The sequence below is a fragment of the Paramormyrops kingsleyae genome, chromosome 22 (genome assembly GCF_048594095.1).
Source record: "Paramormyrops kingsleyae isolate MSU_618 chromosome 22, PKINGS_0.4, whole genome shotgun sequence".
NCBI classification, from domain to species: Eukaryota; Metazoa; Chordata; class Actinopteri; order Osteoglossiformes; family Mormyridae; genus Paramormyrops; species Paramormyrops kingsleyae.
Window position 1 is genome coordinate 16,618,539 of NC_132818.1, and position 24,465 is coordinate 16,643,003.

General features: G+C 45.5%; 2 protein-coding genes across 4 annotated transcripts in view; both read right to left on the reverse strand.

The window, feature by feature from the left end:
- gcgra (glucagon receptor a) overlaps window positions 1–7,244 on the reverse strand; it is a 42,194-nt gene extending 34,950 nt beyond the window's left edge. For 2 of the 3 annotated variants that reach the window (XM_023822167.2, XM_023822165.2), the window contains exon 1: window positions 6,793–7,241. The gene's annotated coding sequence lies outside the window, so the exon portion shown is untranslated. Of the gene's footprint in view, window positions 1–6,792 lie in introns of all 3 variants that reach the window. The other variant, XM_023822168.2, reaches the window with a different exon arrangement.
- Window positions 7,245–16,772: 9,528 nt separating this feature from the next.
- Window positions 16,773–24,062, reverse strand: slc25a10a (solute carrier family 25 member 10a). Its single transcript, XM_023821740.2, has 12 exons — window positions 23,822–24,062; window positions 22,499–22,723; window positions 21,063–21,182; window positions 19,871–19,985; window positions 19,652–19,700; window positions 18,987–19,028; window positions 18,814–18,857; window positions 18,375–18,445; window positions 18,205–18,297; window positions 17,998–18,075; window positions 17,860–17,916; window positions 16,773–17,759 (listed from the first exon to the last, which is right to left on the reverse strand). The coding sequence occupies exons 2-12, from the start codon at window positions 22,586–22,588 to the stop codon at window positions 17,640–17,642; spliced, it is 879 nt and encodes a 292-aa protein (XP_023677508.2). The 5' UTR covers window positions 22,589–22,723; window positions 23,822–24,062; the 3' UTR covers window positions 16,773–17,639.
- Between the last annotated feature and the right edge of the window lie 403 nt (window positions 24,063–24,465).

Below are 24,465 nucleotides of genomic sequence, written 5' to 3' on the forward strand. Positions count from 1 at the left end.
ACCCACAGTCCTCTGAAATCAGAAGACAGCTCACTTTATCCGCAGTGATCTGTGCCAGTCGGGGGGGGCGGTATTTTTGGATGACATCACAAGCCAGCACTGCTCATCCCTAAGCGAGTCTTTCGCTCCCATTTTATTATCCTCCCCCCCAGGAATTTATCAGTCGGTAAAAGGAGGTGGATGTCGACCATGGCAGGTAGGGGATTTTTATTAATATAGACGCTCCTCTACTTACGACTGAGATACGTTCCGAGCATCCGTTCGTAACTTGACATGTTTGTAAGCTGTTATTCAACATCATTTTAAGGGTATATGCAAGTACTAAGAACTAGGATGCTGGGAGTTCGCACGCTACGCTGCTGCGCGGCGGGAGTAGAGGCCGGAAGTCATACTACCTGGAATTGGCGTGCAGAAAAAAAAAAAAAAATGATGTTACAGACAGGAAACGGGAGCCCAATGAACACAATCTGGACTTACAGTCTTCTTCGTTCGTATGTCTGAAAGTTCGTAAGTTGAAAGTTCGTAAGTAGAGGAGCGTCTGCACGTTTGAATTCACAGTATTTTGGTTATTGCTGATTAGGTTTGTTTTTTGTATTGAGGTGTTTTTGTATTGAGGTGCTTTTTGTCCCTGCGTGCCTGCCGTAATCTACTTGTCACGGTTTGAACATGGCGGTTCATTGGAGTGAAGTTTCCTGAAGGCATCGTTATATTGCGTAACAGGCAGCCAAACCACAGCACCGTTACTTCTAATCGAATTGAGAGACTCCTGAGTTACATTAAATTAGAGAGTCATTCTTGTGGTGCCCTTTTCAAGCTCATTTAGGCACAGCCTGAATTCAGCATAATTAAAAACATGCTAACTTAATTATGGCAAATTCGGGACTCTATGGAAATGTTTTTGTGGGATGCGCCAACAAGGCAGTAACGGCAGGAGGAGCATCCCAACCTTGCCGCTCCTGGGAAGATGGAAGAGTCTGACTGCTGATGATGACAGCTCTCTGCCTGTTCCAGAAGTTTCCGACCTGCTTGATCCTTTGTCCACACGCGGACATCAATTGGCGTAAGAGACTCCAAACGTGCCAAAAGTTATGCTACGTCAGACATGCGTTCAACGCTGGCTGGCACTCCCGTTTCTTCTGCTGGGCACATAAGGCATCCCGCAACCCGCTTCCGTTACTTTAACTCGCACTTGATGAATGAAATTTCCTCCGATTCGGCCCAGCTGAGTCTCGCAGGACTGACGTGTGAAATGATGAATACAGTTCTGTACTCTGTTTGGTCCCCCCTCTTCTGTATACATTGGCGTATTCCGTTGCCCTGGTAACCCCCACACCAGAACCCCCTTTAATGTCAGGCCCATCCATGCAGCGAGGCTCTTACGTGGGGAACGCTGCTTCTTTTTCCATCTTCGACCCACTGAAAAGAGACTTTCACGTTTGTTTATTCTGACAGTACCGTGATTTCATCTAGGTCCCTCCCCTGCCCCCGTCAGCCCCCAAAAAGTGAATCCCAAATAAATCTCCAGCCCTTTCCAAAATCACACGTTAATTTGCCCAGGCTTTCCTCACAATAATGTAGTAACAATGTATCACATTAATAATAACTGATGCATTATTAATCCCCGTGGGGAAATTGTCTTTAAGCCTCCCTCAACTTGCTCTTTGTAGAGTAAGCTGTCCGCGAAGGGCAGCCACCCGTAGCGGCCCCCAGGGAGCTGGGGGTTAAGGGTCTTGCTCAAGGACCCACAGACTTGCTGAGGCTGGGTTTCAACCAGTGACCTTCTACCAGTGACCACAAGCACACAGGTTTAGCCCACTGAGCCACATGCTACCCCTAATACTCATATTAATACTCAACTCAGTTCAGTTCATTTGGTGGCATAAAGCTTGCAATTTTTTTCCTATAAACCACTTACATGCACATTGGTCCAACCTTACAATGGTTGTCAGTCAGATCAAGAGGTGTATGTGACCTCTGACCTTTGACCCCCAACACCTAAGGTTGCACAGGGGCGTGTGGTACTAATGGATGCCCAGAACATGATTTCCTCACGGAGGTCGAGCAGGGAACCTGAGGAGGTCCTTGTCATGCAACCGCGGAGCGGGCTGTTCTCAGAGGCCGTGCGGAGAGATTTAATCAGCCCGGCGCTGATCCGTTTAAGCCGGGCACGTGTCGGGCAGGAAGGATCGCCCGCTGTGGAGGAAAAAGGCCGGCAAAGTGGCGAGGTCGATGTCGATTCAATAAACGCCGGAAAAACGTTTATCGGACATGGATGATGGCTGTTTTTAGTGCATGCACAGGCAGATGCATGCATCGCTGTCGCCGAAACACGAGCCCAGCGCGCCACGTCCTCCCCGGACGCGATTAAACTCACAGACCAACTTCGTGTCATTCGTCTGCAGTTTAATTTGCTCAATGTCCTCTTAAATCTTACGAATCACCATTCGTGCATCTTGAAGGGTTCAGCGAGTTCAGTGACGGTCACGCAGACCCTGAGCTTCACCGCCGTTTCAGGGGCGCCACCGATGACCCACTTTTGCCTGTGATGTCACAGCCCTGAGGTGAGTTATCACAGACCCCAGTCAGGCTGATCACCAGATCAATGATGGCTTCAACCCCACTTGATCACTCCTGGTTATTTTTCTTTCTATGCCAATCAGAAGATCATGGGGGGGGGGGGGGTTCGCTACAGAAGGTGTGTGTGTGTGGGGAGGTACAGCTGGGTTTCTTAGAAAATTTCCCAGAAAAATTCCTAACCCCCACCATTCTATCTTTCCGCCATATTCCTCATCACCACATCCAGGCGTCTTATCAGTCATTATCCCACCTGTCTGTCCACTTTCAAGCCACATTTTCCTGAGGAAGATAAATTTTATTAGTTATTATAATTAAGGTTAATTATTTTATTCATGGGAACTAAAGCAGGGCTGGATAAATGGTAGCCTTTATGTGAAAAGGCATTAATACTCGGAATAGTATGAAGACAAGATGAAGTGCTATCTTATCAGATATCTGATAGATATGCATTTACAGCACCCCTACTACCCTGAACTGCCTCCTACAATCCACACACACACACACACACACACAAGTTTGTAATTACATCTTTGTGGGGACGCTCCATGCATTTCTCTGGGGAAAACTCTAACCCCAACATGACGGCCTTAACCCCTGCCCAGCCCTAACCTTAACCATAGGTAACCAAACAAAATACGAGATTTTAGGCATTTTTAGTTTTTTGATTCCATTCACAGATCTTTGTGAGGACCTGACAACTTCTAAATATCGGGTTTTTATTACATTGTGGGGGACATTTGGTCCCCACAATGTAATATGAACATAATCCCCCCACACACACACACACACACACACAGTCACTCAAACACCTGCGACCTCCAGATAATTCCACTGCTGCCGGAGCAGTTTGGAGACGGCAGCAAGTTCAACTGCAGCACAGGCCAAAAAATGTGACATTTATTTGTGAAGACGTCTTTACCTAAAACACCGTAAGCGCTCTTCAGAAAGCAGATTCAGACAATCCCTGGAGCAATTGGGGGGGAGGTGGTTAAGGGCCTTGTCCAGGGACCCAGTGGTGAAATAACTCTGGGATTTGAACTGGCAACCTTCTGATCACAAGCACAGCATCCTAACCCACTCAGCTACACACCCAAAGAGGAACAAGACCGATTCAGAGAGACAGGGGCCACGGAGCCACATTTCATACGCGTTTAGGCATTGACGTACACTTATCAGCCAAGGGAGGTGGGACCAAACTGGAGAGGGGGGAAGGTTGTGGGATCATCAGGCTCCCAGAACAGTCCTGTGGACCCCTTTGGTGTGAGTTATGCACGGAATTCGAGATTGGGGAGGGTGAGATGGAGAGAGAGCCCGTCTAATGAACTTAGACCCCTCAAAGTCCTACTGATGCATCCCCAAATAGACAGGGCTTCTGGTTAGCATCATCTACCCATCTGGCCATGAGCCCGCCTTAAAGCAACAAAGCCCAGTCAGTGAAGGTGACTTTAGGGCTCTTACGTTCTGTAAATTCACTAAAGCTGAAGACATGCCTCAGGAGATGGCTGGAGAGAGAGAAAAGGTGACAAGAGTACCAAGGAAACAACTTGGAGGGATCCACGAGGAGTATGTAACACGAGTGTGTGCGCCTTTAAAAATGATGTAATACCATGTATATGACATCACACACTCGCCTGCCAGAATGCCGTGTCCCAACGGAACGCTGGGCGAATGTAAATTATTATTTTGTAAAGGATAATTTATGAGCTGAGGAGTCTCAATACCCAGCACATGTTAAACACGCTCTGCCTCGTTTTCACCACATCAAAGCTGCCCCCACGGGCTAAATGGACGGCCGACAACTTCATTCCACCCGCCAACAGCGCTGGCCCCTTGGCCCTAATGTGAGAACGTTACGCCCCTTCCAGCGTCCTTCCACCATAATCCCACAAACAGTTACATTGATGTCTTGTGTTATTACCGGCCTCCTGGGGACACCGATATTTCAATTTCTCTCCCCATCACGAAATAAAAGGCGATCAATAGCTATGTTAGTTTTAAAAACTTTATGACAGATAGTTTTGCGTAGGTTTTCTACCATATACAATGTCCTGCATATCTCTGCGTGTGTATTTTAAATAAATAGTAACTCACCTGGTTTTCTGTAAGGGCGGTTCATTACTATTCACTTTACACAACCCTTACCACAGGTAAGGTAATAGCACAGCACCCAGGATGCTGCGACTTCTGGCAATAGCTGACGATAGTATCGGTCCCTATATAAATACTCCGGCATTAAACGAGGTCATTTCGTGTCTTTCGTTCCCAGGAGGGCTGACGCTGCTAGCAGACCCCAGTTACGGGAAGCGGAGACGCGCGTCTGCAGCACGATCGCCGAGCGCCTCGCCGGCCCCGCTGACCGCAGCGCGCTTCCTGTGGTCGCAAGATCTGTACACCGTGCTCAATCCCCGATATCGGAGCAGGAATCGATACTAAATCGCCTTGTTTCCCCATCAGTAAGCGCATTTTCTAAGCCAAATACGTCAAGGTCACCGTATGCCTCGCCGTAGGGCTGCACAATCAGCAGGATCACGGTGCACGGAGCGTGCATGACAGGTCTGGAGAAGGGGACTCTGCACCGTGCAAACTGAAGCAGGAGTCGGGTTTTCCCTCGCCTTGTTAGCAAACAGATCGTTATTGTGGTTTTCCGCACTCGTCTGCTACTCTGCTCAACGAGTGTAGCAATTTTATATAGCCTACGTCTAGGTCTATATAACGTAAACTTCAAAGATCTTTGCAATTAACTTTCATTCATTGTATGACTTAGAAGACGGGACTTAATGCATTCTTAAACCAAATGAAAACTGACCATAAGTTGGGAGCTCATTAATGTGTGGCAGCGTAGGCCGATGTAAGACTGGCTGGGATCATAATATTTCTTTTCAGTGAGGTAGACCCCCTTTGAATATTTTTCACGTTAGACACCTAAATGTCATTTTACGCTCCGCCGACCCCCGGTTGAGATCCTCTGGTTTAGGCAACAATTAAGTAACAGAAACTAGAAATTTTTAAATATTGCGCTATTCATTTGCATTTTGATGCTTAAGAAACAAGTTCATGTCCAAAACTTGCATGTATATTTAAGGACATGAAAAATACGACTTAAAATGACAGTGGAAGACGCAGACCATGTGCGCATATAAATCTGTACAAGTGTTCAGATACAAAGGACAATTAATACAGGTAACAGGTACGATATTATTACACAAGCACTGGATTTTTACGCGCAACCCGAAATCAGTGCTGAATGACCGCTATGTTTTATAGCCTATCCGTCAATAAAAACGCGTTTAAATTGGTCGGACTAGATACACAAGAGGCACTTGTTCGCAAACTCCCAAAATCCGGATTTTGCACGGTCTGTCTAACATACGACACATGTGCAATGATCGGGCAAGTGCACAGACATCAGGCGCGCCCAGCTGAAATTTTAAAAATTCCCTTTGACTGTAAACTGTAAGCAATATTCAGCTTCACAGAAATATACGTGTTTCACGTCAATGCTTTGTACTTAAGATTGTGTGTGTGAGTTTTTCGGTTTTTTTTGTTTATTGTTAGGGATCCTTTTCCCTGTTCGGAAAATGTGCTCGAGTCCCATCACGTTACCGTTTAACCCTAACTCTCCCAGGGGTGTTTAATGTGTTTAATGACTGACCACAAGCTTTCCTCAGTTGTACTTCGTAACTAGTCAATGAATGGGGGGGGGGGTTCTACGGTCACCATCAAGGCGCGTAAACGTTACCAACAACCCACCGTTTCTCATTGTCCCAAATTATAGGCGAAGACAGACATACAACATATAGGCTATACTCGTATTTTCCAACCCTTATCAGTTTAGCCTGTTACTCGTAGCGGTGACATTGATAGACGAGATAAGCGTTTGGACAGCAAACAGCACGGCTCACCTCCCGCGCTAAGGGTGAGGAGTTCGGACAGCGACCTGCTAACCTGCTGCGCTACATTTAAGATGCATGAAATCACCATATGATATGTTATGAACAAGTCTCCCTAAACAAAAAGAGCTGTGACAATCAGCATTGCCCATCTCAGCTTCACGGTTCCTCTGATTTTTATTAAATTAGAGCTGGATTAAAATAGATGCCTGGTAACAAGTTTCGCTTCAGTGTCATTGAACTTCTGCGATACGCTCTGCGCTGTTTGCGCACGCCGAACTCCTTAAAAGAACAAGCGAAATATAAGACACCTGAAGAAAATTACCTTGCAGGACATGGAGTTCCACTTTTGTCTTCTACTTCGGGTCTAGAGCTGTTCATCTTCTAATGAACGGCACAGACCGATTACTATCCATGCGATTAGACTGCATTCCCAATCCAACTCCGGTGCCAAAAGTGGAGATAAAGTCGCAATATGTCTCTAGAGCGGAAAGCAGTGATTGGCAAGGTGATGTGTTGTTTTGGATCTTGTTCCCGGTGTATTTGGTGCTGAGACTCGGTACGTGCGGACTCACCGCAGATACGGCGCTCTTTGCTCCAATGTGACGTCAATGAGGACCCCACATCCCCCAGCAACCCCGCTAATAACTCACCTTAGTTCGGTGCGATCATCGCTCATTGCTGTGGAATAACACTTACTGGATGCTGGTAACAAATCTCCGCTCACACATGCATGAATTTCCGAGAAAAGCGTCTGCAGTCTTAGGCTAAATCACTTATGTTAAATCATTAGTTACGTCTCTTACATCGATATAGCGGTCAAAATAGTGTAATAAACCATTTATGGTCAGTTTCTCGTTTATACAGGATATTTTAGGTCTATTTAACAAATAGTTCTTAATTAATTCATTTTGCTTTCGATATTTTCCCTCTACAGGTTAACATTATCTAATTCTAAGCCCGTTCAAAGTAAGCGTGCATTTCCTGTTCTAAATACGAAGGATCCGTAGTCAACACGAATTTGTTACATTCATATCTGTGAACTGGTTCAATCAAATGTACTGAATCTGGTAAAGGTAGGCTATTTTTATTTAGCCACGATTTCCTTTGAAGCGAATCAGAATTGTTACATGTACTTCAAATTCAGTTAAACATCGACAGTAGACATCAAGAAGGTTGGTCACAGTTTCAGAACTTTTAGAAAAGCAAATATTACGAAGTTTTGATGAGATAGTGTGGCTTTTTGCGATAACATTTGGTTTAAAAACTGCCGGTAGTTTGTAGGTTCTCTACATATTAGATCCGGTGGCCCGCACTCGTTCATCAGACTGTACAATATTATTTCTCCGTTTCTGCCTCTGAGATGAGACGAATTCAGATACAACACGAAAGTCAGGGGAATATTCACCCGCCAAGAACCGTCCATGACACAGGATGAAAATGATCATGATCAAGGCGCATTACTGAATGAAGTCCGAAAACGTGTTAACTATTACGCTTCTTATATACATCTTTGTGAAATACAAGTGAAATGCATTAGGCTTAATAGTTAAAGCCACGTGGGAAATGATTTCTTGTAAATTAATAATAAAATAAGCCATCATATTTTATTTGGGGCTTTTTGCATTTTAACATTTGATATGTGACTTGTTTGTCCTTGTTTCTTAGTTGGTTTAACCTGCAGTTATACAATATTTAAATAAAAGGAAATGCGCAGTTAGGAGACAAAAAGTATTTTGGTTTGCTGATCAGCTGAAGCTTTGATAGACAGATAAACTACGGAAGGTCGTAGTGTATTTCAGACCTTACCAGACCCTTGGGTCATGCGCTCGACTCATGCATAATATTTCACTTTAATGCCACAATCACCAGCCTTTTTTCTTCTCTATTATGGACGTTTTTGACTCCTTAATAAATATAACTGAATTTCCGGTGCAGGCGTCACCGTCATTCTAATATAATCTCCGTACATTAGAAAAGCACAAATCTGCCTCCTGCCCCCAACATTATACTTTAGCGAGTTACTGAATACTGATTAAATGGTTTACTTTCAGTTTTTAAATGTAATAGCCTATATGTGTTGCCGGAGAAATACTAAAAACATACATTTTACATTTATAGGCTACATACTACAACAATATGTTATAGACTACTATTTTGTCGTATATGGTTTTAACAATAAATATTATGGAATACCATTTGAAATCAATACTAGAGACTGTGCACAAATGTATTAAAGTATACAACTGACCAAAAGAGGGCGCCTTTATTCTCAGAAAATATGCTGTTTTCCCAGCTTTTAAGTTTGGTTCAGTGTTAATTCACAGAACTTACACAAGACTACACGAAGAATATAGGTGCTTATGCACACACACACACACACACACACACACACACACACACACACACACGCACACACGCCAAGTATTGGCGAATCTACATGCCTCCGGCAAGTCGGAGGAAACGCATTTCATTAACAAAAATACACTCACACATCCAGGAAAAAACAATGCATGCTTTCAGGCAGCATATGAAACACAATTAATTTTCCTTTTTTCTTTCTGAGCTGCGGAGACTGTAATTTCAGCACAGCTCCTTAGATCATAAATCCAAAGCAGTATTGACCCCCCCCCCCCCCCCCCCAACCCCCCAAAAAAATAAATAAATAAAAATCCTGTGTGCTAATACACATCAACAGCTCATCTGGAAGGTGAAAATTCTTACAGGTATACAACAAGCATATAAACAGAAGCACTCAGTTATCTTCAGGAGTACAGAGGAGATGGACGGATAGTAAACAGACCTTAAGACCAAAGTGCCTTACGCATTGTGGTTCGTGGAGTCAAATTCCAGGTTTGTGGGATCAAATCCTAAATCAACTGTATGTGTGTGTGTGTTTCCATTAAATGCTCAGCTTTTCTCCTAAAGCCCAGTGACTTGCAGTTAGCTAAATGGTGGGCATGGATGTGCCATATGATGGACTGGCATCACACCAGGGTCTCCTCTGCCTCATTCCTCGCGCCCATGAACAGGCTGGCAGGTGTGATAGGATTGAACATGAACTTCTCATGATGCTCGCTACAAAAGAGCTACTCATATGGCCGACTGATGAATCCAAACAACCTCCTTTGCTCTGGGCTAAAAAAGGCATTTCTCTGCCCTGCATTCTGAAAGCCCATCTTATGGGATGCGGCAATAGTGGCAAGAAGTAAATTAAGCTCTTTGATTAAGGATTCCTCCCAATGTCCCAATGTCAGGGACACTGTAACCCCATTCCCACCAGAGTGGATGTCACTGTCATTCACCTATGCCTGCAAGGCAGGAACTCACATGATTTTTGGGAGACAAGGATCAGAGAAGGAAATTTAGTATCTGAGTCTTTGGTGAAAAAAAACTGTGACAGAGGTTTCAAAATTGCTCCTTTTCCCACCTTCAATTCTCTAGAGAAGAGAAGTTTGATGACCAGCCCATCAGGCTGCAAAATTACGATTCACAAATAGCGTGCGTGCAGAAATGATAATATCGACCCTGCATTGATCATTCTTTCATGAGAGAAACGTGTGTGTGTGGAATGATCATAGCTGTAGGGTTGTAGTCCAGTGAGATGTGAATCTTCCTGATGCACCTGACTGAAGACCATCGGCCTGTCGACCATTTTGGCTCTTGTATGTTCTGGAGGAACATGGAAAACAAGGTCAACCACCATGAGGGCAGGAATGTAAGCTTCATAACGAGAGGCCTGCTTTTCTTTGATCGTGTAGGAGTCTGGGATTTCGGATCTCTGAAGGCCCAGGACACAGGGTCAGTGGTCCATGGCTCCATAATGAGCACGACCAAAGAGATCTTTCATTTGGGTTAAGTGATTATTGGATCTAATAATTCATCCATCCATCCATCGATCCATCCATGCTTTCACTGCTTATTGTGGACAGACCTGGAAATTAATGTTATTCCAAAATCAGGAGGAAACAGCACTTTGATGCCCGGCGACCACAGCTGGAGGGTATGTCAGATGTTGCCAGGTTAAATTTGACCATTTTCACAGTTCTCTCTGCTGCTCCCTCAGCGGCTCTCAGCCGCTCTTTCGGTGGGCTCAGGCACGCTTTGCTGCCACGGTATACCAGTGTATTTAATATACTGGCCCTGCTGGAACGCTGAGACCGGACTCCCCGCCGTTAGGTAATTCGCTACAAACAAAGAGCTGCATTCAACCCAGTAACTCCGCTCTTTGGCGGCTTGTCCGACTGACACATTCCAGGAGTCCCGTCGAAGCGTTCTTGTAGGGGAGAGTGAGAGAGCCAGATGGAGAAGAAGGGGGAAAGAGAGGGACAGCTGAGGGGCACGCGATGGAGGTGTAAAATAACGGCATGGGATAGAGGGAAGGGAAAACATGGAGGACGATGTGGAACATCACTCTTAGAGGATCTAAGGGTCTGGAATATTGCTGGAATAAGTCTGGAATGTTGGTAGCTCAACACCTAATAACAACAACCCTAAATTCAGTTTCCATGACGGGATGGAGGGAAGGGAGGCTCTCTTGTGGGGTTCATTGGCAGACAGCGCTAACCCCTGCTGACGGTCAGGCCCCGAGGGCTGTAATGAGACACATGGCACGACGTACACTGCACAGATGCACAGAGACAGTTCGATGCTGGGCACCAGCTCAGGCACCCGTCTACCGAGAGAAATGGGGCCAAGAAGCAAAGATCTGCAGGTCCTTTTCCCTCAGCTGCCAAAGCGTGGCGGCTATTTGCAAGCTGGAAGCTGGCATGACAGACAGAAAGCTGACTACTGGAATCAGAGTTTAGGCTCTAAAGGAATTCTCCGACATTTACTGAGTGACGGACCGCAAAATGAGGCCAAGGCTTCTCTCTTGGCCAGATTTAATGTAAAGAGCTTCACGATATGTTACTTTGTTCTTTATTGCACGCTGAGCTGGGGTTTGAAGGGTATATATAAGAAAGAAGATACTGGTGTCAGGCTTGTTTAGTTAGCAGCTGACTGACAATCTGTCAGGCTCTTGTAAACCATGCTGCTAACTGAATGCCTTACTGTGCGCTAACAGCTCTTTGCCAAAATGCCAAACGTCCCTATTTAACAAGATTTGGGAGTCAATCCTAGATTTGAAATTAGTCAGAGGCAGGGTAGGGTGGAAACATCTGCCCTGTCGTGAGTTAATTCATGCTTTGTGCTTGTAGCTTCCGAAATAGGCCCTGAACCCACGAGACCCTACGTAGGTCAAACCAGTATGGAAAATGGTCGGACAGATGGATTTATAAGACCACCTACTTCTGGGATCAACACAGGGTATGCTGCCATGACAACGGCTGCCTGTTGCTTGGGAGCAGAACATCCCAGTTCCCAAAGGCTAAGTTAGGAAGTGACTCAGGAAGATATGACATTTGAAGGAAATGTTCAAGCATAAAATCACATTCCCTTCCACTACAGGCATGTGGGGGTCAGAGGGTCACTTAAAAATACTACCAGCATCTGCAGCAAGCAGTTCTCTCTCCTGGTCCAATATCATCTCATGATTATTCTCAGAATAAGAGAGATCTGCAGCTGGCTGTTCCCTCGAGGCCTCGGGGTCTGAGGAAAGAGTCTAGCTGGAAGGTCTCAGAGAATCAGTCCTGTGGGTTCCAAGGAATATGTTTGAACTGACTCCAGACTGACGCTTGAAACAGCAGGTAAGGCAACTTACAATCCACATAATTATTTTAGCACAGGTGGCTTGGATGAAAAGACCCCCACACTGCCAGCCTCTGGCCCCCGTCCACGTCATGGGGTCTGGGACAGTCTGTCTGAGTGCCTGAATCCTGTGCTTCATCTCTGGGCACAAAAACGAGTGTTGACTACAGACTGCAGATGGCCATCGGGATGTTCCTACAGATCCTGCTCGTTTTGCTATTAAGTAAGCATACATTTTGGATGTTCAAGACAAGAAGATGGGAATCTCTTCACTGGGAGAGATTTTGTGCGAAAACCCATTAAAAATAGCGGAACGGGCTTTCAAAGTATCTCACGGAATCCCACAAAGTGTCGAATTATGATGTTTGAAGTGTCAGAACTATAAAATAAACCTGCTTTCTCTTCTCCTCATCGCCACTGGCCGCGATGCACCTGTTCCCAGCTCACACAAACCCTCCACAGTTCATTTGTTAAGTGTATTCATCTATAAGTATTATTTTCACATCTATCGCCTCACATGGAAATGTGAGCCGATTTTCCACTTCTCTACCTGTGTGTTTCCCTCCAAGACAACAGACTGTTGTGAACATGTGTGAGCATTTCTCTGCTGAGTCTCCTTCTGGGGTGATAATTATCTTAACTAATTATTAAATAAGTACCGACTTATGTCAAGATGTGCCAAAGCCATTTGGTGGAATAACTGAACTATTTATAAAAGAAACTGGCCGGGTTATCAGCATGTCCAGTGCATGTAAGCCAATTAAGACGTTTCCAGGTCTAATTCATGAAATAACAGGTACTGTGTTTCTCGTATTGGAGTGTTGCCAAGCAGTTTGCTCTGGTAAGTCGTTCAGATGGACGCCTGCACAGTGCCAGGTGGATTGGGCTGCGGGGAGCAGTCCCACAGCGCCAGGGACATTACCTTTATTCTGACAGCAAAGGGGGGTGACTGACAAACAGCCTCTGACTAACGGCTGCCATCCGCTGGCTAATGGGGGAGCATTTCAGGGCTAATATCGGCAGCGTTAATGACGTCAGCGTCCGTCCAGCGCAGGGGACTTTAATTTCTACCGCAGGTCGGCCTTCGTCGCCTGCGTTATTCCTGGCACACACTCGCAGATGAACATGTGAGGCTGCTTTTGTTTTAAATTACGCTCATCGCTGCGATTCGGCAGCCGGTTAACCCCGGGGGAGCGATCGGGATGCAAAATAAATTACGCAAATATCTCCTTAATGTGTCCGAATACAAACATCACACCATCTCCTTATGTGCCGAGCTACACTTTGGCTAATGCGGGAACACAGCAGTGGGGGCTTTACATTGGGTGCGGGAGCGGGGGGAGATTATGGGAGTTTTCGTGTGTCGAGTTCCGAGGCATATGAACCCCACACTTCTGTGTTGTTTTTGGAAACAATTAAATAGTAATAATTACTATTTTTACTATTTCCCCAATTCCTGCGTGTTACCAAGCCTTCCCGGAAATGACGAGCAAAGACGAAGCCTGCTGACACCTTTCAGTTGCAGCCAGATTCTTTTCACGACCATTTCATGTAAACAAATCAATAAAAACAACAGCTAGCCAGATTCTAATTAGATTCTTTGACAGCATTATACATTAAATGCAAAATGACTTATGCATGCAAAAGCAATCTGTGACACTGCTTGCGTCTAACTGCCGAACCATATAAGGGCTAACTGGAACGATCGGCTGAGGAAATAATCATTTAAGAATAGGGGCGCAGCAGATAGATGCACAATGCGTCCACGTGGGGGCACTCTTCCCCTGTCTGCAGGTTGAGTACCTGGTTCAATGAGTTGGAATCAGAGCTCCGACCTTTACATAAATTGACAGCCTTCAAATTATGAGTCCATGTCCTTAACCAGTACGTGACCTGTGCAGTTTAGTGGCATCTGAAGTTAGGAGCTCAGGCAGAGATTTAATGAGTAGGACAGGAGCAATTTATGTGTCATTAACTTCATTGGGGCTCATGCATGTGATGGAATCAGACCTTGGTCTCATGGCATCCCAGTGCCCTTGTTAATCCGGCCTGCATTGCACGTACCATCCAGCTTCCAGCCAAGCTCCTTCTCCACAAAAGCCAGGCCTGATGCACTCATCCGATTCTCGGTTCTTCAGCATCTCCCTTTGTCCCTGACCCTGTCCGAAGACCGAGAGGAGAGGAAAAGGCCGTTCTGGATCCAATGTTTGACACTTGTTGTCCTCCGGCAATCATTCGTGATTCTACCTGGACCTTGGATAGGAGGAACCTTCCAGTGTGTTATAAAGCAAACTTGAGTGGAAATGAATTAGTAGTAATATCAGGGCTTGAAGTTGTTTTGTTCACCTGAGAGATTAACCTGCCAGAAACGGACAATGCTGACTATCATTTAATCTGACCATAATGACTATAACAAGGCTATATTAGGGCTTAACAATGATACATATAGATATATGAAGGATCATAATTGAATGTAATAACTGAGCAAATGGCTTTTTTTGCGAGTCTATCGGCTATCAGCCTCTGACTAAATGCCCCCAGTCAGCAAAGCGAACTGGGGTCTATGGGGATAGTATTAGAGCAGGAGCCCATTTTTCTGAGAGGAATTAGTGCAATTTCTGGTGCATTCATTAGCTCCAATTTTCTGTCTAAATGGCAGTTATCCCAAAGGGCCTGTCTACTGTATGAGAGTGCAGGGAAACATGGGCGATGACGTGGGAAAGGGGGCAGAGCTCAGAGCGCGATGCTTTTAAAGGAAGGGGCCAGCTCCGGCCAGATGGGCCCAAATTGGAGAGAACTGCAAAATCAACAACCCTACATGTTTTACAAATGGCCTCAGAATTCTGAAATTGCTCCCTTACGCCGATAAAAAACTTGATCACGCTGGAGTACTTCTCTAAATGCACGAAAACAAGTTTTATTCCAAATATAACAGTAAGCTGTTAACTTTAGTTTTTCAACAAAATTAATGCCTGCACGGCAGTGAAAATGAACTTTGGCGATACTTAGAAAAATTATGCGCTATGTTTTGTGCCTTAAGGACCAATTTGTAAGCGCCCTCTGCTGGTGTGGAGGTGCTACTACCACAGCTCACCTCCACATCACCTCTGACAGCCTGCAATTAGATAACTTCTCCAAGACCAACATGTCAGAGATCTTCATACTGGACAACAAGAGAACAGCATACCTTAAGAAGCTGGTTCCTCGCACATAACCACACAGACTTTTTGATTTTTCATCTTGAGAAGAAGTTTGACAGCTTTCCATTATAAAGAACAACATGGAGATTGAATTTACAGAGCCAACACATGCTGTGTTTTTAGTTTTACCTCGAAAGGGTCTGAAGAACATTATTATCTCTTTTTAAAGGATAGTGCACAGTTTTTCCATAATCTTGATATGTGTCAGAGAAAAGCAAATGTGATCAGCCCACACACAGATGAAGGGAAGGACTATTTAATGGTATCTTTTAAACTACGGAATTCCTTTAATGTGATCTACATTTCTAGGCCGAACGTGGACAGTGGGGTTAGTTTGAGTCATTAACGCTGATTAGATGTTCAGTGACTCTCAGTGAGATAGGCAGCCTTCTAAAAAAATTGATGTAATATTAAATATTTAACATATCCAGTCAGTTTTAAATGTATCTATGTTGCATTACTGCCCGCTAAAATGAAAAGTCACTGACCTTTTCATAGTTTTGGTAGCTTTTCAAGAAAACTGACCAAAATTCATCTTCCAATCACACTTTGCTTTCCTCTTGCCTTTCTTTTCATAAATTTTCCAAGCATTAATTTTTCTTTGATGCTCCGCCATGTTGGCTACAGTGTGTTCCCAGTCTGTTTGCTCTTTTCGGGTAAATTGGGCCCAATTTAAAAAAAAAGTACGAATCCCGGGGTTAAAGTGTCTTTATGCTTTGCAATGTGCCGGCTGCATAATTTGACCATAATTAATCTTACGAGGAAGACCAGTCTTGTAAACACGACAGTGTGAAATGTAAGCTCCCCAGTCAAAAAAAGAAGATAAATTAACAGGATTCTTTGATCTTTAACGATAAAATCTGCAGCTGTTTGGGGAGAAAAAAAGGTTTATATACAGACCAGCTGGTAAGTCCTGCCGATTCCCTCTAAATTAAATGATGTACCTGAATTTCTGCCAAAGCTGGGTTGTTTAAACGATTGTTGTTCTGTCTTCCAGGTGATGCTGTGACAAAGTCAGGCGGAGTGACTGAGGGGTGACAGGGTGTCAGAGAATCTAGCCAGAGTCCACTGTAGCGCTTCATAGACCAGGGCACCAAACAGGGTTTGTGTGAAAACAGACAGAATACCATTCGGCACTGTATTCTCTAAATCACTTTAGTTCCAAAACCGAAGCCAAAGACAGAATCAGTCAGAATGTTCCAGAATGTTCCTGTTCTCCTCTAAGCTGTCCAGAGTCCACCTGCTCCTCAAATTAGCTCTTATGCACATGGTGTGAAAATCACCCGACTTTGAAATACAGTCATGTGTCAACAAAAGCATAAATCCCATTAGGATTCTATGTCTTAGGAGTGTTTAAAAAGGGCTTAAACATCACAGACATAAACAATTTTCAGACACAACCACCAGTGAGACAACGCCTCTGGCATAAGTGTGTTTATCTGTTGCATATATGACCTTTATCGTGACACAGACAAGTACACAATTATACTGATAAGCAGAAAACTCCAGACTACACATCTATCTTTCCTTAGATGGTCATCAACAAGACCTGGGCTCAACAACTCTGATGCCCAGAGGACCTTCTGCACTGTGACAGAGAGGTGAGCATCACTGAAGCCGCTGGAACAGGGGCCAGGCCGATCAAAGGGAGAGATAAGCAGACTGCTCTGAAACGCACATTGTTCACCTAGCCCACACAGAAAGCCCGGGCATCTGCACAGAACTCCAGCGCCCCCTACAGGTCTAGTTTCAAAATGACAAGCTGACAATATTATCAGACAGTCCATTTGGAATATGGACTTATAAAGGGAGGGACGTTCTTGCACGAAATGTTTAATGAACAGAAATTTATGGAACTGGAAAGGTCTGTAGATACTAGGTAGTGTCAGAAGATTCCGGAATCATACCACCAAACAGAGGCAATCTTGTGTTAATTTCCTAAGAAAACAGATTTGGAAGTTGGGCAGAGGTCTGAGACAGAAGCTGGTGCTGGTAATGGAATCCATCATGTGACTGGAATCCAAGGCTTAATCCAAGGTGGCGCTGAGGTGAACTTTGACCCAGGTTGACACCGAGGTACCCAAAGATTGAGTAACCCTGCCTGCCTGGCAACAAATGCCTGTAGCGGCATCTCTGCCGTGGAATCTTCCAGGCGTGGATCTGGGAAATTAACGTAGGCATTGTTTATCTTCTGTATTTTCAGTTTGGAGTTTCCAGTTACAGCTGCAGGCCCCCAGTGCCCTGGGGAGTGATTGGGAGGCAGACTAAGGACAGGCTGGCTGGGTCATGTGGAGGAACCCCGGAGGTCACAGCTGAGGATGCCGAAGTGGATGCGTAGCTGCTCGAGGAAGACGAAGGTGAGAACTGTGTGAGGGATGAGCCGGATTCCGGCGGGAACCAGACCCTGCAATGTGATTGGTCAGCTGGTCAGAGTGAAAAATGCAGCCTGATAAGGACACTGGAAGACGAGTGTATAAACCACGCCGTTCCACAAGCCCCCATACCTTGTAGAAAGCCAGGGGTCCCAGTCGAGCCGTGTCCGTCAAACAGTGAACTACTCCCTGCAGTGCCGGGGAAAGGGTCACTCACAGTGCCACTAGAGGGCGTAACACACACAGGCACACGCTGCCTTGCAGCCTCACCCGATATTCTCCTTTAGAATTCATCAGTCGAGTCTTCATCACGTCCAGCGGCTGACACAGGACGGTAGCACAGCCACCCTGTGCAGAGAGTGCAGGGAAGTGGTGTTGGTGGTGACTCATAGTCACATGACCTCTTCAGCCAATCATTAAGGTGGGGCTGATTAATTCAGGCCGCGAGTGGGCGGAATCAGAGAAAAGAGCACGTACTGCGATCAGACTGGCCAGGAAGTGGGTGGCGATGTTGTCGGACATGTCTCCGGTGCCGAGGACCAGCTGCTTCGCCTGGTCATAACAGGACAGCTACGCACAGGCAGGTATGTTAGAACGCAGAATACAGAGTATCTGTTTCACGCACACGCACATCAGCGCTCCATCACCTGCCCCACGGTCACCATGGCCCCTCTGCTGGATGCCATTGTGGCTCCAGAGAAAAGCTTCCTGAGTCCTTCTGTGGAGACAGACAGAGTGTTGATCACACAGTTGGACACGGGGACTGGCAGCAGTAAAACTTTCAAATGGAATCAGCCCCTGGCCACTTAGACTCCAGCTCACTCTGACCCCAGCCACCTCATGCAGACTTTGACCCACTCGAATCCCACCTCAGGTGACTAATCCAATTGCAGGGTCAATGCATAGCTCCGCCCCACTCAGATCCCGCCCCACTCAGGCCACGCCCCACCCAGATCCCACCCCATTCAGGCCACGCCCCACTCAGATCCCGCCCCACTCAGGCCACGCCCCACCCAGATCCCGCCCCATTCAGGCCACGCCCCACTCAGGCCACGCCCCACTCAGACCCCAACGTCTGTATCTTGCCTTCTTTCCAGACTCGGATGAGTCCATCCAAAACATGAGCATAGCTGTGAAACAGAAACAAACGGCTCAGCAGCCAGGGTAGGGGAAACAGCTGCAGCCTCCACAGTTGCATGTGGCCAAATTTCAGAGCACAAAATAAGTCCCGTTTTTGCTCCAAAACCTGAAATACTCACTTTCTCCTGAGTTGTGGTGGCAGCTTCACATCATTCTGCATCCTGTAAAATAAAAAAAAATTATCAGAAGTTTTCCCTTGCTCCCATCACAGACAAGTATTTACTGACACGAAGACATAACCGATTATCGTCCGATGTGCTTATAAAAACCACAAACCATATCAACCTTTCATGTGGTATCACTGACACCTAGCGGATATTCTGTGAATTACAGCTATTTTGTATCACTGTAGAGCAGGGTTCTTTAAATCTGGATATTCCAAACCCAGGCCGTGTTTTCAGTTCTCCCAGGTAGTTAGTTTAATAATGACTGATTCCGATTGGTCAGAGGCTTCACACCTGGCTCACAGATAAAGGAAGGCAGGACAATCAGCAGTGCTCGGACCTCGAGGACCGTCATTTGAATAATAGGGCTGTAGAGTGTTCGGAAAATGCAAGTTTTTCCATCTATTTATCTTTTAATGGCTTATTCTGGTGAGAATAAGGGGGGCCTCGAGCCTCGAGAAGCCAGGTCACATACACAACCATTTTAGAGATGCCAATTAGCCTAATTACATATTTAGGGACAGTGGTGTGACATTGCCGGATCTCTAGATACGCTGAGGGGGTGTGGAATTCAAATCCCACAAGGGCACAGTGCCACCCATTCAGCCACCGTGACTCACCTGACGTTGACCATGTCTGCTGGGGTCCCCATGAAGCCACCAATGAGTCCTGAGGGCGGGGCAAAAAGGACAGCCTATCAGGCTTTACAAAGTGAACCTGTGATTGTGATCAGTCATGAGGATGAGAGATTGGTGCATCGCTAAATGCTTCAGCCAATGGCACAAAAGGACACCGTCAACGGTGAGGTCTCCACTGACTTGTACCACACGCACACTCACCTCCAAAGGCTGCCAGCAGCACTTTCTGGTAAAACGGAATCGGGCCCTGGTTCCCGCTGGTCATCGTGTCGCGCACCGTCTCATAGATGGCAAAGCGTGTCATTGAGTATGATATCTGTACCCGAAGCCATGACAGGGACATATCAATGGCACAAGCCTACACGACCAGACCAACATCCTTAAAACACCCGCTTATCACAACAATCGTGTTGTTCTTTATATTTCAGTCAAATCAAGGGAAACCGATTTGGCAAAATATCCTGATTGGTTCTAAGGTGCATTAGGATGGCACTGCAGTCCACCCATTTGTCCTCTAACCGCTTATCCTGTTCAGGGTTAGCTGACGCTTGGCACTGCCCGCAATGCTGGGGAACAACCTGCGCCCAGGTTTGGCATTTGTGGATTCGACCAACCGTCGGTCGAAAATATTTTTTAAATAAATAAATAAATAATCTGTGTTTTTCTCCACTGAACATACTAATCTTTATCTTGTCATTATTCTCTAAATAACAACTATTTACATGGCATTTACTTTGTGTTAGGTATTGTAAGTAATCTAGGGAGTATTTTAATTATACTGGAGGGTTTGTGTAGGTTATATGCAAATACTGTGCCATTTTATATAAGGGACCTGAGTATCTGTTGGTTTATGGTGATTTCGGGGGCCCTACAGGAGGTGGAAAATTCAGGTCCAGAATGTAAAAATCCAGACCAAGGTTTTGTTTCAACCATCTAGTTGAGCATAAAATGTCACAGTCCAAGAGCACTTCACTGATTGGTTGAGACAAAATCTTGGTCTAGATTTGTACTTTAAGGACCTGAAATTTCCACCTCTTGGGTCCTGGAACCAATGCCTCATGAATACTATATGTAGACAGTCATACGCTAGAGATACGACATATGGAGAGCATGGAAACTCTACACACACACACACAGAGGGGAGAGCCTTGAGCCCCCATACCTGGAGATGGGGGGGCAACAAGGCTACCGGCTGAACTACTTTGCCACTCCGTACATATTTCATAATAACCTAAGTGTTACTGTGAAATGAGACAGACTTGGAAACTGACAGTAGGTGGGATTACCACACTCAGCCAATCACTGCCTGGTTTGACCCAATAGGTGTCAATAAAGTAGCCAATCAAAAATGGAGTTACCACTATTTTGTTCCTTGATGAAATGTGACACCAACCTGCCTGCAGAGGGAAGCACTGAGGCCGCTGTAGAGCGCCAGGACCCCTTGGTGCCGCACCACGGAAACAGCCATCCCGGTCATCCTCAGCTTCACCTCCTGCTGCGTCTGCAGGTGGACCTGGGAACGGGGAGGGCGGGGTCAGCAGCAGGCACATGACCTTGGCAGCCCAATCACATACAGGAGTGTCTTGCCTTCTCAATCACTGATTACTGTTATTTAATAGGATGTTGCAAGGAATGGGGAATGGGATTACATCACTCAATCACTGTTAGGACACAAGAGTCACTTCTGGCGTGGATTTCCATGCTCCAAGTTGTCCCAGCACCACAAAAAGGTGAATTAGCAAGTCATTTCTAAATATAAATATTCAGATCATACCAAAAATTTGAATCCATGTACAAAATATATTTTCAAAAAATGAAAACCCGGTGCCCCTGATTTATTCGGGATTTTAAAAAGTTATTTTCAAAATGTGCTTATTTGTCTTATACCATAAGCTGTTCCCTCCAAAGCGTCCTGCTTCATGGCACCAGAACCAGCTTCCATGCCGAGCCGTTATTTGACACCAGAGAAATGGCACGTCTCAAGCTTTCACGGTGTCTCTGTTTATTGGGCCGAAGGTCACACGTCCCACCACCCCTCCCTCCCTCTCCCCTCAGCATAGCTGTGCGAGCTGATGTTCCTACTTCAGCCAATCTCATAGGCAAAAGGGCAAAACCTCCAACCCTCATTTTCTGTTAAATCTGAAAATCATTCTGAAGACTGAGTATGAAGATACATCGTCAAACAGAATAACCAGAGGTGTCGTGTCCGATTAATGTACCCGACTGAAATTAACCATTAATTAGAAACCATCTTCAGTTGAACAGCTTTCTTCGATTTCATGACCCTGCAGAAAACCCAAACTCAGCAGCCACCTGCTCCCCAGCGATCAGCACACGTACAGCCTTTTTCCTACGAAGGGGGGGGGGTCATACTCAATTGATACTGAGCCAATCAGCCGGTGACAATAAGTGCTATATAATGAAAATGTATAATTATTATTACGTGGTCGCGTTATCGGGTATGTTAGCATTATGTATAAAGAAGAGGTATAAAAACTGCCTTAAAGTAGAATAACGTCGGAAATTTAGCGTTCTGCAATGTCTGCGCATCCAATGCATTTTGAAAAGCGTAATAAATCACAAGTCAAATTCGTGGGGTCTCCGGTTGAACCACCATATGGGGGCAGAGTACTTGTTTGACAAAAGTGCTTAAAACGGACTAACCGGTGACCTCTGAGGCGACTCCGGATTTGGACACTACCTGTAATTTGCTGGTCTCAGTAGCGCGACAGCAGTGATTTTTAATCTCAGTCCAGCCGCGCTGTCAGTATGAACTCTCCCTGCCACCCCTGGTTTCACACTGACAGCCACCATTCATCATGCTCGTACCTTGATGAGGTCTAGCGGGTGTGTGCAGCAGGCGGCTCCGCAGGACGCGATGCCCCCGAAGTACCAGCGGGACACCCTCTTCTCCGGCATGCCTCTCAAACACGGCTCCTCATGGGCAGAGACGCAATCCTGTCCTCCGCCGCCCGACAGCTTCGGTTCGGATGGGGACGCAGGAGCCTCGATCGCTACACTACTGCTGATTTACTGCTCAGATAGTCTCCTGACCTACAAGCAAGATAAAGACGTAAGCTTTCATCAGCAGGGAAGAAAGCTGAAAGGACTCATGGGGGCGTGGTTCGAAAAGTAAAACTTCCTCAAAACTTCCTGTATTTCCTGTATAGTCAAATGAGATTAGGATTCATCGCTTGCAAGCAAATCGGTGCAGATTTACAGAATCAGTCATGGGCGTCGTTAGGTCCGATCACTCGGGGGTATAACCTCGAGTATTTTAAACCTAGCCCAGAGTATTTTAGCATCTAATGTCAATCTTCCCCCAATAAATAAGTAAATAAAAGGCAAGCCCCAGGTAAACTTAACTTAGCCCCTGATCTGTTCGATAGCTAGAAACTCTCCTGGAATGAGCACATATAAAAAAAAATCACCTCTACAGACATGGAATGCCTTTAAACAAGTGTGCAGTGCGATTGGATTCAGCTAAGAACCCATTCAACCGGTTCTTAAAGGGCCAGGCGGACTTACAGAGGTATGGACCTGGACATCAAGGGCGGCAAATCCAGCTTCCAGCTGGTTTAGTGAATTTTGGTTCTTAACTGGTAAGAGCTATTAGTAAGTAAATATTGGGGGAAACTGAAGATTATTTGTTAACATGAATGAGAACATTTTCTAAATTTGTATACTTTTTCCAAAAACTTTTAAAACAAAATTCAAAATGATGTGGAATATTTACTTAATTTGTGCAAATATTGTTGATTTCAGATATTTTACAATAGCCTAGGCTCCTTTTGTCTGCCTTCACTCGCAAAGTAAAAAGCAACTGTAAATTCTCTCTATTGCTGCAAGTAGGCTATACAATTCACTGTCACGCTGTAGTAGAGGTTTATGTGTGACAAAACATCAAAAAATAGCCTATTTTCCCCTCAGTGTGTCGTTTCATCTCGTGTGTCCAAACTGTGCCAAGAAAGGCTGCAGCTGCCTTCTGAACATCAGCTTATGTGACTAACATATAAATAGCAGCTGGCTTTTCACTCATATTCATGTGCACAAGTGGCTGCAGGTTTCCGAATACAATCATGTCGTAAGGTGTCGTGCAGCTCGCTGTGTGCTAACGTAAAAAAAAAACAAAACACGCAGCACATTTCCTACCTGTTTTAGTCAGAATTGTCGTGGACGGCAGAAAGTGATTTTACCCAGTCCCAACATCTGATGAATATCACACGACGAAGAACTCCAAAATGAATGCAGTTATCGTCAGTACGAATACAGACGTATGGAAAACAGGCACGGTGATAAACGCGAATCGTAGTCGGTTTAACAGTCGCGGCTAAGCCAGTGATTTGTTAATATGCAGACTCAAGTAGGGCAACCACCGGCATAACACTAAAAAGGAGGACACCCACGTCCAAAAAGGAGGACTAAGGCTCAAAGAGGAGGACACCCACACCCAAAAAGGAGGACTAAGGCGCAAAGAGGAGGACACCCACACCCAAAAAGGAGGACTAAGGCTCAAAGAGGAGGCACCCACACCCAAAAAGGAGGACTAAGGCTCAAAGAGGAGGACACCCACACCCAAAAAGGAGGACTAAGGCGCAAAGAGGAGGACACCCACACCCAAAAAGGAGGACTAAGGCTCAAAGAGGAGGACACCCACACCCAAAAAGGAGGACTAAGGCTCAAAGAGGAGGACACCCACACCCAAAAAGGAGGACTAAGGCTCAAAGAGGACACCCACACCCAAAAAGGAGGACTAAAGCTCAAAGAGGAGGACACCCACACCCAAAAAGGAGGAC